This window comes from Nannobrachium achirus, assembly GCF_963921795.1.
Source record: "Nannobrachium achirus genome assembly, chromosome: 11".
Classification (NCBI taxonomy): domain Eukaryota; kingdom Metazoa; phylum Chordata; class Actinopteri; order Myctophiformes; family Myctophidae; genus Nannobrachium; species Nannobrachium achirus.
Genome location: NC_137820.1, coordinates 20,968,310 through 20,986,218, shown reverse-complemented (window position 1 = coordinate 20,986,218; position 17,909 = coordinate 20,968,310). Strand labels below are relative to the sequence as shown.

The following is a 17,909-nucleotide window of genomic DNA, read 5'->3' as shown; positions in this document are numbered from 1 at the left end:
CAGATTTTGCTTCTGGGGGGTCCCTGGAACTAAATATTTTGAGATGGGGGTCCGTGGCCAAATAAATATCAGTTTGGGGGTCCTTCACATGAAAAGGTTTGAGCACCACTGACATTGTAGTCTCTCAAGAACTGACTAACTGAGCTCCATTTAAGTGAAAAGGACCTTTTCTTTGACGATGGCTAACCAGATTGCTGTCATTGAAACATTTTCAATGACAGGTTTTTCAAAAAATCTTAGAAGGATTCAAAAGACACTTATAGAATCGGGTCAAAATTCTAATTTTCACACGATTTTTCAATAGTTAAAGCATAAAATAATGATACACAATATATAGTGTACCCGTTCTGAATGGGTTAAATGGTTAAGATATCCTTACTGGATAAAACAAGGCACAATGGCAGGAGTGTCACATAACCTATGGGATATAAAATGACATGCTGGGACTGGCTTGGTTCTTACAATAGAGGTGTTGCATAAAAAACAGGATAGGGTTCAGAAACTGTAGCATTTAGTTGGTGAGAGCCGAGATATCCTTTGCTCTGTACAGAACTAAATGATAATGAAACGTTCCTAATGCAATGGGAGACCCCAGCAAGATTGCATAGGGTTCATTTACATGTAAATCTTACTAAGAACCAATGCTGTCAGTTGCCACCTCATGTTGCCCTAAGCTGGTGACTAAGATTAAGGAGAACAAAATACACAATCCATACGATGTACTCTTCCCGGACCCAGGTCTCCCGTGCAGGTAACACAATTTCTAAGCTAAGACCGAACGCCAGCTTGGGCAGGTAAATATTGCGCAATACCCATCAGCCAATACCACATGTCAACACACCACCTCCAACCACCAGTTATATTAGCTATATTGTATTAACATATTCTACCATATAGATAACGTTTTATTCACACACAAAAAGTTATAGATTGCAGCTTTAACTTCTATATATGCTATCTCGTTTAACACGTTTAAGTTTAGAAGCAGAATACAGAAGACTAGAAGTTACACTGCAGAAGCTGAAAAGGGAAAATCTTCATTCCAGTACAGTGAAAACTCTCCAACTAGCTACATTAGTAACATGATCGTCTAAGAGGATTCAATCCAAGGTATGACTGTTATTTCTCTCCCACCATTGAAGCCAGCAGGTTCTGATCTAATCACTTCACAGCAACACAGCTTCAGAGTCACAGCATGGACCTCCCCCTCCTGGCTTCACACAATCGACTCAGTCAACTGCTCATGTAATGAGCATGCAATTGCTTTGTAACCCGGCTAATCAGCCTTGTCTTTGGTCGCCTCCGAACAAATGGGGAGCCTGTCAGAGGCACGTTTGAGTAATGCCCTTACACCAGCTCGTACAATGAACCATCACAGTGATCGGTCTTTGGTTTCCTCCCACCTAATTGAACTTGATTAGCATGACACCTGATAGCGCGCTCTTCTCTGGGAATCTCACAGTCCCCACGCCCCTCCAGTGACAGCTCGCGTCAAAGATTTTGAGGAACAATTTGGTAAAGTGCCACGCTAAACGTGTCTCATGTTGCACAAAACAAAAACTAGTATGCAGGCATCCACATGTGCCCGGCCAATCTGAGCGGGCAGCATTCCTCCGCCTATGCCACCACGGAGGTCCCATTACGTTGCACACGTTGATGAACCCAAAGATAGTGCCAACGCGATAGCGGCTATTATTCACAGCCTACCAGGTACGACTACAGCACATTTCCTAAGCTGGGAAGTGGGGCAATTTCAAAGATGTGACAACTGACTTAATTACTTAAACCAGTGGTAACCCAACCTTTTTAGGTCGGAAACCTTCACTTCGCTCCGCGTTGTGAGTTTGTAGATTGGCTATTTTCAGTACTTGTTAAACATTTGTTTTCCAATTCATAGAATTTCTTAATTTTTTTATTTATTTGTATTAATTTACTTCGGGAAATCATTGATTTTATGAAAATCTTAGCCTTTTGGGGAATGTTTTTAATGTTTTGAAATAATATTGTAGGAAACAAAAATATACGGGACCCACAAAGATTTGACCGCAACCCACAAATGGGTCCCCGACCCAGTGTTTGGGAACCAGTGACTTAAACCCTATGACCGGGGTCCCCCAGGGCTCTCTTTTCTTCCCTCGACAACAAATGTTTTCGTGGCAAATAGCTGATCTATAACCTCACAGGACAGTTGCGATGCGTTATTTTCTCTGAATGAATGCCCCAGAATGGGGATGTGGTTAGGGCTGTCACAATTATTACATAATCGTCTAATCGCAATTATTTGACATAATCGCAAATATTTGGTCATAATCGTCATAATCGTGAATGTTGAAAAATGTTCATACATTTACAAATATTTTCAGAAATAGTGGAAATAGCAGATCTACAAGCTCACAACGCGTCGCATTGTGAGCTTGTAGATCGGCTATTTCCACAATGAATGTTATTTTTTAAGTAGTAAGTTGTCAAATGTCTTTGTATGTTTAGGTTATGTGTCATATCTGCCATGTGAAACTTCAAAGCCTAAAAGCCAAACAGAAATGTAATTATCAACGACAAATACACAATTAAATCGTTATTCGCAATTATTTGAGTGACAATAATCGTCATGTAAAATGTCATAATCGTGACAGCCCTAGATGTGGTTAATAACACAGGTGAAGAGAGAAGGGAGGACGACACAGGTAGGGGGGGGGGGAGATGCAGAAAGAGAACAGAGATGGAGATAATGAGCTGAGCTACACTAAACAGCTTAACCTTAGACAGCCAGGACGACCAGTGCTTCTGGTTGAGACCACTGAGATCACTGCAGAACTGGGGCCAAGAGCTAGAGGGATAGAGTACACCTGATCCCAGCCCACCAGCCCTCTGGGGTCTACCTGGGTGGTCAACAGGCTCAGACATGATTGGGTGGGTGGGTGGGAGCAACACTGGGGGAGTCGCTGACCTGTGAATTAAAAACCCGAACACATCTTCGAAATCCACAGAGTGTTGCGTTGGCTGATAGACAGCAGTGTTGTTTTTGAGAGCAAATTTTGATTTAGTTTTAGTCATAGTCTTTTGAATAAAATGTAATTTAGTTTTAGTCATAATTTAGTCACCTGAAAAGTTTTAGTCTAATTTTAGTCAACTAAATATCATACGTTTTTAGGCGACTAAATCCACAGTTGATTTAGTCGACTAAAATGTATTTTGGCAGGCCTTGATGGCATCGTAATGACTGATTTTACACTTGGTTGTGTGCTGAAAATAGCAGATCTACAAGCTCACAAGCTTGTAGATCGGCTATTTTCAGCACGCAACACCTGAGGGCAACCAAACATAAAATAATCTCTTCTCCACTAGTCCCTCCCTAGTCTGGGATCACTTCACTTTTCGGACTTGTAACCGGTCTGGAGCGGAAACCTCAAAACGTCATGTTGTAGTACTCAAAGGACTACAATTTGGCCGGAACTATCCACCGGAAACAGTTTTAACTCAAAATAATTCCCCTGCACTCAAGGACATACTTTTAAGGCCTACCTAATAAAATCCTTGATGCGGAGTAGTTTTGCTTTTGAAAAATTTGTTTGGTATATGCATCTTTTTTTTTAGTCCAACTCGTAGCGACTGGAAAGACTACACTAGGCTACTCGAGCATTTTAAAAGGGATTGGGGAAACAAATGGAGGGAACCAAATCAGAGCGACGCCGCTTCATCTAGTGGTTTCCGCGTTGGGCGGAAACCAAACGTGCTGTTGTGAACAAACACCAGGCTTTCTCTCTGAAAGCCTGGTGGGCGAGGTTAGTCCCTCCCTAACATTTTGGTCTAGTTTTTATTTTGTTGACGAAATTGTCAATATATTTAGTCTTAGTTTTAGTCATCACAGCTTAGTCAGTGAAAAAAACGCAGTCGACAAACATTTTTCGTCATAGTTTTAGTCGACGAAATCAACACTTACTTACTGGCCTTACAGCATGGAAATGTTTAGTTTTTTATAGATTTTTTACACCATTATAATGTTCTCGTTTTGATCATTAGACCTAATCACTGAATATCGGTAGGCCTACGTCTCCAGCTTCAGGCTATGTATGATACTGATTCACTACAAGACTGTGGCATTTTATGAGTTCAGTAGTTTAATATCTAGGCATTTAGCAGACGTTCTTAATTCAGAGCGACTGTGGTTCTCAAAGCTTTTATTTTGACCATCATAACTAAACATCATAACATAACTACGGCCATACTCTACCCTGATTGGTCGAGGACTGGCTGGCTACCTCTGAAAACCGAATCTAGCTATGCTCCTACCGATTATATTTTTATTTGAATGAAATACAATCACTGAATATAGCTATAAATAAACAGCACCCATAAAGACTGTTGCCCTGCTAGCACTATGGGGCTGTTAAGTCTGACATCATTTTGTAGGCAGAGGAGAACTTCCGTGCCCGTGAATCTTTTTACTATTTTTACTATTTACAAATTTTTCTTCTCTTTGTTGTTGAAAGGAAAGTGGTAGAATTATACTTTAGTCACTATTTTTTGTCTCGGATCTGTTGAAATAGTGAGGGACAGATATTGACAATAAATCTGCTTGGAGGTCTGACTACAAAATGATGTCACGGCTTAAAAGCCCCATAGTAAATGCACAAGTTAGAAGTACCTCTGTCAGTATAAAGCTAAAGGTCTCGTTTTGTGCATGGATTCCATACTATAGGTGTATGTGCATTTTGCTGCTGGCACAGTGGCATGTAATTTACCCTTTATAAATCAGTATCAACTTGAAAATCTGAGCAGCTTGGTGGTGCCTCTACAACTGAACCCCGCATGATGCAGCAGCTAAGACAACGAGGACTGCATATCGTCGTTGTCGGGTGGAAACCTTCTATGTCCAAGACCGTTCGTTTTGTATTTATCGTTTTAAAAATGAACTAAATTAGTGAAAATAGCCGATCTACAAGCACACAACGCCTCGCACCGCGAGGCGTTGTGTGCTTGTAGATCGGCTGTTTTCTCTACTTTTGTGCGACAGCCTTGTATGATGAAGCAGGGCTTTACTTGGTGAAAAAACGTACAAACTTGAAACTTGGAGGTACGAGGTGACAATATGAATGATAAAGCACAGATTTGTATAAAAGGCACACAAAATCAGAGTGCTATTTCTCTAATAGGTATTAACTTACCAATATGCCAGACATCACATACAGTACAGCTCCAGTCTGAAGTCTGACAGCTATAGAATGAAAATGCTTTTGATCAATTAAAATAAAGTAATTCTGAATGAGTGTACTTATTGCAATACAAGCGTAGAAAGTGCACATTGTATTTGAGAAACCAGACGTTGCTGCAAATTATGTTTCGATGTTGGCCTGCTACTCCACAGTGCAAGGAAACCTAACGCGTTGATGTTTCTAAGTCGATAATAAGATATAATTACAATGGAGAGGTGGATAAAAGGCCCAGTTAGGGGGTGCCCGCTGGCCTAGTGGTCAAGGCGCATACCACATACTAGGCTATGATGCCTGCTGGCGTCGCCGGTTCGATTCCCGATCCGGACAACCTTTGCCACATGTCATTCCCCATCTCTCTCCTCATTTCCTGTCAGTCTACTATCCTATCAAATAAAGGCATAAAAAGCCCAAAAACAAATCGTAAAAAAAAAAAGGCCCAGTTAGTGCAGCCGACCTACAGAAGAAATCGTAAAGTAAAGGTCAGCCAATCAGTGAAGCCAATGGGTTGGGTTGGCCAATTAGGGAAGCCGGTTCCTATACCAACCCAAACACACAAGAGATACAAAACGTTCTCTGCAGAACCACGGCCAGACAGATACAGATATCCGTGGTTCTTCGGTTCACACCCTCACATCATTTGTGACACACAAGACGAGTTTGAGGTCTTACGGTCGGACGGCACCCGAGCTGGGAGGCAGGGAGGGAGGGAGGGGGAGACAGACAGAGAAACACACACAAGTTTTGTAAATAAACTAGGGATGGGACGATATGAAAATTTCATATCACAATTATTGTGACAAAAGAAATAGGGATTTACGATATTATCGCGATAATCAAAATCCATCACAACATGTCGTGTTGCGACGCGTTGTGAGCTTGTAGATCGGCTAGTTTTTGGCAAAGACATTTGATAGAGAGTGAAGTTCCTTTTACCAATTATAGAGGGTTTAAGTAGTACGCCCGGCAAATAAAAGGTGAATTGATCCCAGTGCATGACAGAGCACAAGATCACGATAAATTAAATCTCCACAATACGATTATCGTGAGTGTTTTTTATCACGATAAACGATAATTTCACATATCGTCGGATCCCTAATATATACAGTATTGCTCTTAGCACAGTCTTGTGGAACATGCCACATCAACATTTCGCTGCTTCTACCTGTATGAGTGAGTGACAAACTCCTCTTGATAGATTCATGGTATCCTCGTTCTATAGACACTATGTAGGCCTTTAAATTATTGTAGCTGTCATTCATTTTTTGAGCGGTGGTCACAACGCTCCTATACGTGGCCGTGTGTGTGGGTCTCCGTCCGTGTCTGTCTGTATGTAGCCTAAACTTCGGCGCGTAACTAGTGCCGCACCATTTACGCCACTCGCGCAATATATACATCAAAATGTGCGGCTCGGCCGGGAATGGTGTGCTATTACCTTTCGTTCCGATCCGCCTTACCATGCCGACGCAATCGGCAAAAAACGACGCTTAATTGTCCCCATTGACTTATAATGGGACAATGCAAGAAATCACTTTCAAGTATTTTTCTCTCGTAAACCATAGGAGCTACAGTTTCAAACCTCGGAGAGGAGATTCATAATGATTTTAAGAATGAATCGAAAAATAATTACATCACTCGGCCTCATGGTGGCGCTATAACGGCCCACTTTACGTTTTGCCCCGTAACTCTTGAACCGTAGATCGGAAAATTAAAATTATTTTTTCCCTGGATTCCTTGGGTCAAGACGCATCTCCCCATATAGGCCACGCCCATTTGCGCCAGGATAGATTTTCCGCCATCTTGAATTTTCTCCAAAACACACTTTTTGCTCCTTTTCCTACATATTTTCTTCAAATGTCACAGAAATCGGTACACATGATCTATGAGGTGGGTAAACCACCGCTCAGTTCACACGGGTGTGATTTTTTATATTATTTGTTCTGGCGTTGACCCAAAGCAAAAATAAAAACACAGTTTAACCCCTGTTTCTTTCTCCTGACTTAAGGCTGTGTAATTTGATATGGAGTGAAACACATACTGTGAGAAGGGTCATTAGAACATTTAGCTTTATTTGACTGACTTTGCCATCAGCATCGCTATTCTGTCACCGTCTCCAAAACATGCATGCGCATGGGTCAGGGTTTGTTTTTATAGATCCCTACCTTTCCGTGGGAAGTGGCATACGCCCGTTTTCTAGCCACCCTTTTGTACGTACGCAGCGGTTATAAACGAGACCCCGGGTTATTTGTTATAATGAATAGCCAAATCCCCCCTGGATGGCTCTTGGTTGACAACAGGACAACAAGCATGTAAAAGGCTCTTTATGCTGTTTTTTTGTCACTGCCTTAAAATTATCAAGCGCAGAGATCTGTGCTCCTCAATCCCAGGTCTCACGTTTCCCAGCCTCTCTGTGCGTTTCCTATGTGGCCAGCCAGGCCTGACCGGAGCAGCGCTGCAAGAAATCTGACCAACTTCCAGATCAGGTTGAGTTCCCTGCTTTTCAAACAGGGAAAATTTGTGTTCGGGGGGGAGGAAAAAGAATCCTAAGCCAAAATAAAAGGTGAGGAGCAAATCCATTTCCTTGCGCTGTCAAACAATCCCTTCATTCACTGCTATCTAAATGACATTTAATTTGATTCTGCTGCTGATCTTTCCGATACCCTGAATGCTTCCAAGACATCCATTCTGCTTGCCGTTGCCACACTGGCCGGCTATGAAGGGAGGGAAATCTGATGAGCCGTCACGCTGCATCACGCACGCGCACACACACAAACGCGCTCACACACTCTCATTCACTCACTCACAATCTCATGCTCACACAGAATGCTAGAAAACATCCTGAAATGAAACCACAGGTAGCAGGTTCTGATTTCACAGGATACACCAAGCCATGTTAGAAAGAGGTGGCAAAACAAATTGGGTTAACACAAATGTCCAGGCTTCCTGCAGAAATTACCATGATCAAGTTACCACTGTAGTTACTGTATGTCCTGCACTTTAACTCGCTGCTACCGGCAATATAATACTGTAAATACAAACTTTTAAAATGAGACTTTTTCCCACAATTTCAAGGGGCCGGGATCTCTTTTGTGTGAGCCTACTGTGTCTCCCCCTACATCTACGTTTTCAGTGAGTGAGGGGATCGACAGTCTGACAGAGCCTAAGTTTACAAGAACTATGAAAACTAAGCCCTTCTTTCTCTCTTCTCTCCAGTGACCCCTATTGGAAGACAGAAGAACAGGCCAACTGACAGCTGAGTATCAGAACCATTCATTCCACTTTACCGTGAAGTAATTGAAGATTCTTGATTGATAGCGTTGTATGTGTTTTTTTAAGGGCTGAAACAGGAATGAGAGTGGTCAAATCTTAAAAACTCCACATGGGACAAAGCATTTTCCGCCTAAAAAAAAAAGGAATCTTATAGACTCCTTCATGTTAAAGGAGTAGTTCACCCCCAAAATGACTTTTTTTCTATTGATTACTCATGCCATGGAGAGTAGAGTTCAATAATATTTTTTGTTTTTTGTCACATTCCTAAGACAAAAATGTGATAACAATAAATGTACCCCCATTGATTCCGGATGGTGACCCGTTTCGAAACGGGTCACCACCCGGAATCAATGGGGGTAAATTTACTATTTACAAATTTTTGTCTTAGGAGTGCGACAAAAAACAAAAAATATTATTGAACTCTACTCTCCATGGCATGAGTAATCAATAGAAAAAAAGTCATTTTGGGGGTGAACTACTCCTTTAAGGGCTTAAGATTGCTTGTAACACAGGGAATAATGTTGTTCTTTCCCCTGTCGATCTTGTGCAGTTAATATAAAACTATAAACCGAACTTATTGGAGTCAAATGAAGGAGCCCAATGTGAATTATGATGCAACACAATTAACATAATGCAAATTGCCTGGACTTATTAGCTAGAGTCTCTAATAATTAAATCAATTTGGTTTACAGCATGTTTTACGTGCTAACACCAGGGATGCTACAGTGCAGAGATTTTAGTAGAAGTCAAACGGAGCGTCTACCCAAGACTAGCTCTAGGGATTACGGATGGGACGATATGAAAATGTCATATCACGATTATTGTGACCAAAGAAATCGTGATTTACGATATTATCACGATAATCAACACTATTATCCTGGTGGCGGAACATTTGCCAAAAAATAGCAGATCTACAAGCTTGTAGATCGGCTATTTTTTGGCAAAGACATTTGATAGAGTGAAAAAATACTGTATTAACTCATTGAGTGCCAGCGCCCTCTAGGGGCCATAGAATGCCAGCGCATCTCTCATAGGCGAGCGCTTTAGCTTCCAGGACCTCACCTTCCAGGACCTCACGTGCTCACGTTCATGCACGTCATGGAAATGTCCCGGATGATAATGCTAACAGAATGGCTATTCCCATTTTGTCATCTAAAAGATCATTTTTGGGCGATTTCGCCGTAAATAAACCTCGCGCCGCTTCCCTAAAGACACAATCCAGAGATATAAGCCTTCAAAGATTGGTCTTTCATTGGATTAGGCGGAGATTGGCGATTTCGTTCGCAAATAACGTCCGGCCGGGACGTTGTTAGCTTTCGGCTAGTAGCTAGAAAAATCAGGCCAGGCTTCAGAAGGCCTCTTATCATTTTATTCCATTTCATTAAATATCCCGGACTAGTTCGGGATAGGCACCCTGGAATACGTCGCGCCGCCTACAATGAACATTGGGTGAACATTGGGGGGGGTCTAAACTTTATTTTAAACCATTTTCAATGGAATAAATCGTCGGAGCATCTGGCGTAGCTCGTTGGCTAGCGCTGGGCGAGCCGGGACCACCCACGTTGCTCCAAGCAGCTCGGGGTAAGTAAAATAGCAAATAAAAAATTGTTTTTGATCCCGAATATCCCGAACTAGTTCGGGATAGGCACTCAATGAGTTAAGTACCTTTTACCAATTATAGAGGGTTTAAGGGATACCGGATATGCAGCTCGGCAAATAAATGTGAATTGTTCCCAGTGCATGACGGAGGACGATATCACGATATACAGTATTAAATCTCCACGATACGATTATTGTGAGTGTTTTTTATCACGATATACGATAATATTGCTTATCGCCCCATCCCTACTAGGTATTCCAGTGGCCATAAGTCTAATTTATGCTTAGTTGTGTGCAGGTGTCGTCGTGCACCGAATGTAGCCAATAGATTGGCTGTTTTCGGTGCACGACACCCGCTCTCAACTAAGTATAACTCAAGCTATAGGGTTATGCCGGGACATTAGCGCAGAGCCTCGCAGAGGAATTAGCTCATTAATGTAATGGTAACAAGATGGAATCTGCTTCCCTGGGGAGAGATATGGCAGCAGCATCTCCGCGGCTGCATTTTTTTTTTACCCCCATCCTGTAAATCACTCCGCTTATCTGCAAGGAGGAGGTGATCAATACGGCAGCATTACTGTAAACAGATAATGTTGTGCGCTCTGGGGGCAAGCGTCTGCCCAGCGGCCCATTACGCGCACAGCCATCCAGATGACGGATGGTGATAAGTAGACAGGCCGGCCCGCGTCCTTGTGTTGCATCTCGTCACCAACGCTCAACCGCCTTGCAGTGCCGACCTGGCTGAGTCGCTCCCGACGTGAGGTCAGTGTTGTGCCTCTTCCCCCCCCCCCCCTCCCTGCACTTTGCATCTCTTTAGAAACAACGGAAGAGGGGGCGCCAATGGCCTAGTGGTTAAGGCGTATACCACATAATAGGCTATAGTATATATAGACGCCTGACAGTGAGTCACAGGTTCGATTCCTGAGCCCGACGGCCTTCGCTGCCTGTCGCTCCCTGTCTCTTTCTACCAGATTCCTGTCTCTCTCTACTGTACTTTTCAAATAAAGTCAGAAAAAAACACAAAAACATCTTTAGAAGAAGCAACGGAAGAACGGAGTGAGCTTTGAATACACTCAGGAATATTCAAATTCTGCATGTGGGCCCACCACACAAAAACCCCTCACCTTTGGTATGCAAAGGAAACTATGGAAGTTTGTTACTGTAATATTATTTAGACCTGTGCATTTTGATGTGTTCCAAAGTACACAAAGTACACAAAGTTGTTCACATGTTGGTCAATATGCACCACGGCGAGTTTAGATTCTCTGAGGGTTTGGATTGTTGTGCACCCAGTGTGACACTGTTATTAGGCTTTAGTGGGGATGTCTGAGGTGCTTTTCTCAGCTCATAGCTGCTCTAAGCCACTGGTTCTCCATGTGGGGGTCAGGGCAGGGGACCCCCAGGGGGGTAACTCTGAGCGTGTACAAATGACCAAATGTGTACACTCAAGAGTTAAATGACCACTGAGGATTGTACAGTGTGGATTGGAGTCCCAGAGATAGAAACGGTTTCAAATGGGGTCTGTGGTCTAATGCATTTCAATGCTGTTGTATCTCCATATTTTGCCCTACTTCACTAAGTGTGTCGTGCAAAAGTAACAAAAATAGCCCGTCTACAATCTCACAAGTCTGTCTGCGGGATTTATTACGTGGCTTAGGAGCAGCAGTGGCTCAGGAGGCAGAGCGCCGCTTGGGGAACGGAAATTCCCAGTTCGATCCCTGGCTCTCCCTAGGTTGGTGTCGAAGTATGCTTGAGCAAGACACTGAACCCCTAATTGTAGATTGTAACTGACCCGATGAACGGGTTGGTACCTTGCACGGTTTCCTCTGCTGTCGGCATGTGAATGTGGGTGTGAATGGGTGAATGTAATGCACCTTGGATAGCGCTTTGGCTAAAGGCACTATATACAGTAAATGCACCATTTACCATTCATAAAAAACAAAAAGTCATAAGTGACTTGTAAATAATAACTACATTCGAACACAGGTTCCAATGTACAATGAACACAGGTATTGGACATACAATGTTTCCACCCGCCAGCGACATTAGGCAGCTTAAGCTCGACAATTTTCAAGGACAGCAACGCCAGGAGGAATACGGCTGCTATGACGTAATCGCCGTAGCAGTCAGAATCGTTAAGCAAACAGCCGTCAGCGACGGGGTCCCACCCCTTTTACTGAAGTCTTTGGTCCCCATGGTGACTTCTCCATTCAGCAGACAGCTGTGACGGCGGTAGGTTTATCTATCGAGCGCTGATCATTTCCGGTTACCGTTCTCGTTCTGCCGTAGCCGTCGATTGCTTAAAGTCGCCAATATCAACCTGGGGGTCCTTGGGGGGGCAACACAAGAGACCTGAGTGAGTTCTGCCATAATTTCCAGACAAATGAGTAAACCATAAGGCCAAGAGGAAATGGGATCCAAGAAGGTGTGTCCAGTTAAGACTGATCCTCATGCATATGCAGAAATGTCTGCAGCAGAACCAACCTGTTCAGTCTTGGGAGGGATTCAGCTATGAAAGCTGGTTAACCCATTTAGGCCTAGAATTATTGAATGCTTTAACCAGTGAAAAATAGCAGATATACAAGCTCACAGCGCGGCACCGAGTGCCGCGCTGCGAGCTTGTAGATCTGCTATTTTTGAAAAAGTCGTGAAAATGTGTGCAAATTTTTGAATATATGTATTTTTTAAGCGAACGTTTGTAACTCTAAAATGTTGCTTCTGGGTGGTCCCTGGAACGAAATATTTTGAGATGGGGGTCCGTGGCCAAATAAATATCAGTTTGGGGGTCCTTCACACGAAAAGGTTTGAGAACCACTGACATAGTAGTCTCTCAAGAACAGACCAACTGAGCTCCATTTAAGTGAAAAGTACATTTTCTTTGACGGCTGGCCAGATTGCTGAGATAGAAACATAGGTTTTTCAAAAAAAAAAAACCTTAGAAGGATTCAAAAGACACTTACAGAATCGTGTCAAAATTCAGATTTTCACGATTTTTCAAAAATAGCAGATCTACAAGCTCGCATATCTGCTATTTTTCAACAGTTAAAAAGCATAAAATAATGATACACAAAATGTGTACCCCGTTCTAAATGGGTTTTAACTGTGAAACCATTCCTTCATCATTACTCACAGCCCGCTGTACAGATTCATTGGATAGACGCACTGTGGATGAAAGACATGCCCCTGATCTTCACATCCGCTTCCTGATCTGAACCATGTCAAGTGGATACCTCGAAGCTGTGCTTGAACCCACTTGCACCATCATGCGCACACACACATATCGTCGTTGTCGGGTGAAAACCTTGTATGTCCAAAACCGTTTCTTTTGCATTTATCATTTTAAAAATGATTTAAACTAGTGAAAACAGCCGATCTACAAGCACACAACGCCTCGCGGTGCGAGGCGTTGTGTGCTTGTAGATCGGCTGTTTTCACTACTTTTGCGCGACGGCCTTGTATGATGAAGCAGGGCTTTACTTTGCGAAAGAACATACACATTTGAAACTCTGAGATACGAGGTTTCCGCCCGACAACGACGATATTATGCAAACAAACTCAAACCGAATTGAAGAAAGAATTGACTTGGCCCTTATTTAAGTCAATAACATCTGTCACAATTCAGAAGTCCCGTTCAAAATTCCCTAAGAGTATGTGATTGAGGAAGGGAGGGAGGATAAAATATAAAAAAATCAATATACACGCAATGCCCTGTAAAAGCCTTATAAATATAAGGAGCATTTGTCCATTAGTGGAGTTTCAGAGACCAGTAAATGCTAATGAATGGGGGGAGCAAGGCCATTCCGGTCCATTAGGAAGTCCCACTAGTGGGTACGGCGGCCTCTCCGAGGTTATCTACTGGCGAGCCACGCAAACTGCAGACCCACAACTCAAAAAACACCCCTGCACTCTAAATGATGGATTAGACACTCACACTTTTTGTGTTTCGAGAGAAAAAGAATGAACGCAAATTGATCACTGAAATGGAAAGGCTTTGCATTTCAAGGGAGAAAAATAGGGAGAGCGTTGTTATTCATTAATGTGTTCGGAGAGTATTTATTGAAACGAGACCACTGTAAATAGCGACAAAGTAGGTTGGCTGAGATTAGCTCACTCACTTTGTGAAAAACATCACAAAATAATCGTAAATAAGACAGCAGAGTCACTGTCACTGTCAATGATGTCAGTGAGAGGAGACAGTCACAACCTAGTCGGTGGGATGATAGAAGCCAGCAGCTGCCAGGCCCAATGCCTAGAGAATATAGAGGCATGTTGATGTGCGTGTAAAGGGCAGAATCACGCAATGAAGGCTATAGATCCACTGATTTATAAAACATGTTTTTTTTGGAAAGGGTTAAACACTTCAGAAAAAAAGGGACGCTAGGTTGAAAGTGCTTAACACTGGGGTGGTCGATTAGACGTTCTACCCTTTTCAAAGCACCTTGCACCCTAAGGCCATGAAGGACGGTCTCAGACGGACTACGTGAACCATGTTTACATTCACGGTAATACTCAAATTGAGACATGCTGCCATGTCCCGTCTAAATCTAATTATGCTACTTAAACTGTGGTCATATTCATATAATTTGTGTAATTAAAACAGACTGCAATGTGGATTCTTTGTAAAAAAAAGAAAGTAAGCCAGTCCATGTGAGAATAATTTGTTTGAATGCAGTCAGTATGATGGTTATAAAGGCTGTCCACAACCAAGCATGATAACTCTAAAGATACCTATTATGATAAGGATGCGAGTGTCCACATTGATGAACGGGGCACCCTGTACATTTTGGATAGATTTTGATTGGTGTTTCTATCGTTCATTGTTCAGCTATATCGTTCAGAATGGTCGTTAGTTATTGTTGAGGTGAGCACTGGTCTGCCATCCGCTGTCTTGGTGTGGATTGCTGTAATGACTTTGACCTCTAAGGACCTTCCAGGGAGAGTGCTCATGTGCGTCTTGCGGTGACACGCTTCCTAATTTCTTCTTCTCTGAGCTGTCTTTTTGTTGTTGTTCTTTTTTCGCACTGATTTTTGACATTGCACTATTAGGTTGTGTTGGTAGTTTCTGTGTATTTTGCTTTGTTTAACAATGACAGTGAGATACTTGTTTGCACTAACTAGCATTGACTGCTATGGTCTCTTTTGTAAGACACTTTATGTATATATACTTATATATTATTCGCCCCCTCTATTGATGCACCTTCTCTTTATTGGTACTGTACTGCTCTTGTTTTTTTGTTTTTTTTCCCCTCTTATCTATCTTTTCTTACGTCTCTGTAACTTTGTAAATAACTGTATACTGCTGTGCTACAACTGGACAACTGAATTTCCCCCTTGGGATAATAAAGGTATCTATCTATCTATCTATCTATCTATCTATGTCCTAGGCAGATATACCCAATCACCAATCAGACTGCAACATTCAGACATGTACTGTGTACAAATAAACAAAATGTCACTGTGCAGTATATTATCCAAAGTAACTCATTAAAACATATTTGAATCATCATAAGGTCATAAGCAGGCCATTTTGTGATTCTATGATATACAGTGAGTTAATCATTTATCATGTGTTCACATATAAGAACACACCGACACCTTGGCAAATTGTTGTTTTTTGAAGACACGGGCGTATGGAAGTATGCAAATATTAGTATTTATACTAGTATTTGCAGAAATTGATGGTACTACTCACTTGAGCGGTATGCGTGGCACTGTAGTGGGTGTAGAGACCGTTGTGATGACCTGCAGAATCAGCTCCAGTGCAGAGAGACCCCCTGCCAACTGGAAGGCCACCTGATCTGCATTGTTCTGTCACAGAGAGAGAGAGAGAGAGAGAGAGAGAGAGAGAGAGAGAGTGGAAGTGGAATTATTGAATGCTTTAACCAGTGAAAAATATTTTTTGAAAAAGTCGTGAAAATGTGTGCAAATCTTTGAATATATGTATTTTTTAAGCGAACGTTTGTAACTCAAATTTTGCTTCTGGGGGGGGGGGGGGGTCCCTGGAACGAAATATTTTGAGATGGGGGTCCGTGGCCAAATACATATCAGTTTCGGGGTCCTTCACATGAAAAGGTTTGAGAACCACTGACATAGTAGTCTCTGAAGAACAGACTAACTGAGCTCCATTTAAGTGAAAAGTACATTTTCTTTGACGATGGCTGGCCAGATTGCTGACATAGAAACATAGGGAGAGAGAGAGAGAAGTGGAATAATTATTAGAGACACAGCGACAGAGAGTGAGAACCACGGTCAGGGAACAGCAAGCAGCAGGCTGCTGGACAGAGGATTGCGTTGCTCTCACCAAGAAGGGGGGGGGAGCCCTCTTTTCCCCCCCCTAAACGGGGCGAGGGATTGAAATCTGAAGCAAAGTGATCCCTAAAGTATTCCTGTTAAATCTCAAAAGTGCACAACCCTGCTCCGCCCCCACAGCAGTCAAATCTCAGCGGAGGACAACTACTCTACAGGGCTCCACTTGGCAGCAGGGTGGTCTCCACTGACAAACATAGAACTCTAGAGAGGCCTAGCGTAGGCCAATGGGACAGGGGGGGACAGGGCGACAAGGAATATTGAACAGAAAGAAGTTCGCCCCGATAAGATACAATATGGATATTTGTTCTTGTCTTTTTCTCTCCGGGACAAGACGCAACTGCAACATCAAACAACGTGCAGTTGGTAGGGTGGGGGGAGTAGTAGAACATCAGTCCATAGCTTTACATTTAAGAACAAACATCTTAATAGATGGTTCCTGTCCTGTCCTCCCGAAGGCAGCAGAAGAAGAGAAGAGTTAGAGTAATTGGCGGTGGGTCAGACGCTGTTGCTGCAGAGTCCTATAAATCAACAACTACAAAGCTGGGAGCAAGCGCTGCTATCAGGCATGTTTCTGCCTGGGTCAACAGAGAGAGAGAGAAGGGCCCTGGAGGGAGGGGCGGTGGGGGGGGCAGGGGCGTCACACCAGATTCTGGGCCCTAGGTACAAGGATTCACTGTGGGCCCCACATGAACCATTGAAAAATAGCAGATATACAAGCTCACAGCGCGGCACCGAGCTTGTAGATCTGCTATTGGACCCCCATCTCAAAATATTTCGTTCCAGGGAACCCCCCCCCCCCCGGAAGCAAAATTTGAGTTACAAATGTTCGCTTAAAAAAAATACATATTCAAAGATTTGCACACATTTTCACGACTTTTCAAAAATAGCAGATCTACAAGCTCGCAGCGTGGCACTCGGTGCCACGCTGTGAGCTTGTATATCTGCTATTTTTCAATAGCTAAAGTTACTAGGGCCCCTCCACCTTGGGCCTGGTAACTCAGTCCCACTTTTCCTACCCCTTGTGACGCCCCTGGGTGCATGGGGGGCGTGGGTTTGTGGCTGTTGATAGAAAGTTCTCCCTCACATGGTACCGTGGAGCACACAGCAGTGTAGGTATAGGTCTAGCGAGCAGAGCACGAGGACAGGGGAAGAAGACTCCCCTTCACGCTGATGTGACAGGACTCAAATCCAGCCACTTCACGAGGCTTTTGTTCCGCGGATGGGAAGTCACCGACAAGCCCAAACACATCGAGAGAGAGGAGACTTTGGTGAAATTACAGATAATCTTCTCATCTGTCATTCATTCATGCCTGCCGCCAAAGTGTACCTACCGCTCTTTCGAGATCCAGTGACACAAAAACAACACGCTCAAACGTTTGGTTCAGGGACAGATTACTTTTTCCTTCTTCTTTTTTTCTAATGTTTGACAAGCTCTCCGCTCAGAGTCGTGTTCAGAGCACAATGAGGATTTATTTTAATTTTTTTGTAGATCTCTGGGGGGTTGCTTGCTTACGTCATCTC

General features: G+C 43.0%; 1 protein-coding gene across 2 annotated transcripts in view; it reads right to left on the bottom strand.

Moving 5' to 3' along the window:
- scaper (S-phase cyclin A-associated protein in the ER) overlaps positions 1 to 17,909 on the bottom strand; it is a 117,355-nt gene that overhangs the window by 29,660 nt on the left and 69,786 nt on the right. For both annotated transcript variants that reach the window (XM_080736316.1, XM_080736317.1), the window contains one exon: positions 15,772 to 15,887. In XM_080736316.1, coding sequence (XP_080592442.1) covers positions 15,772 to 15,887 — 116 coding nt within the window. The remainder of the gene's footprint in view (positions 1 to 15,771; positions 15,888 to 17,909) is intronic.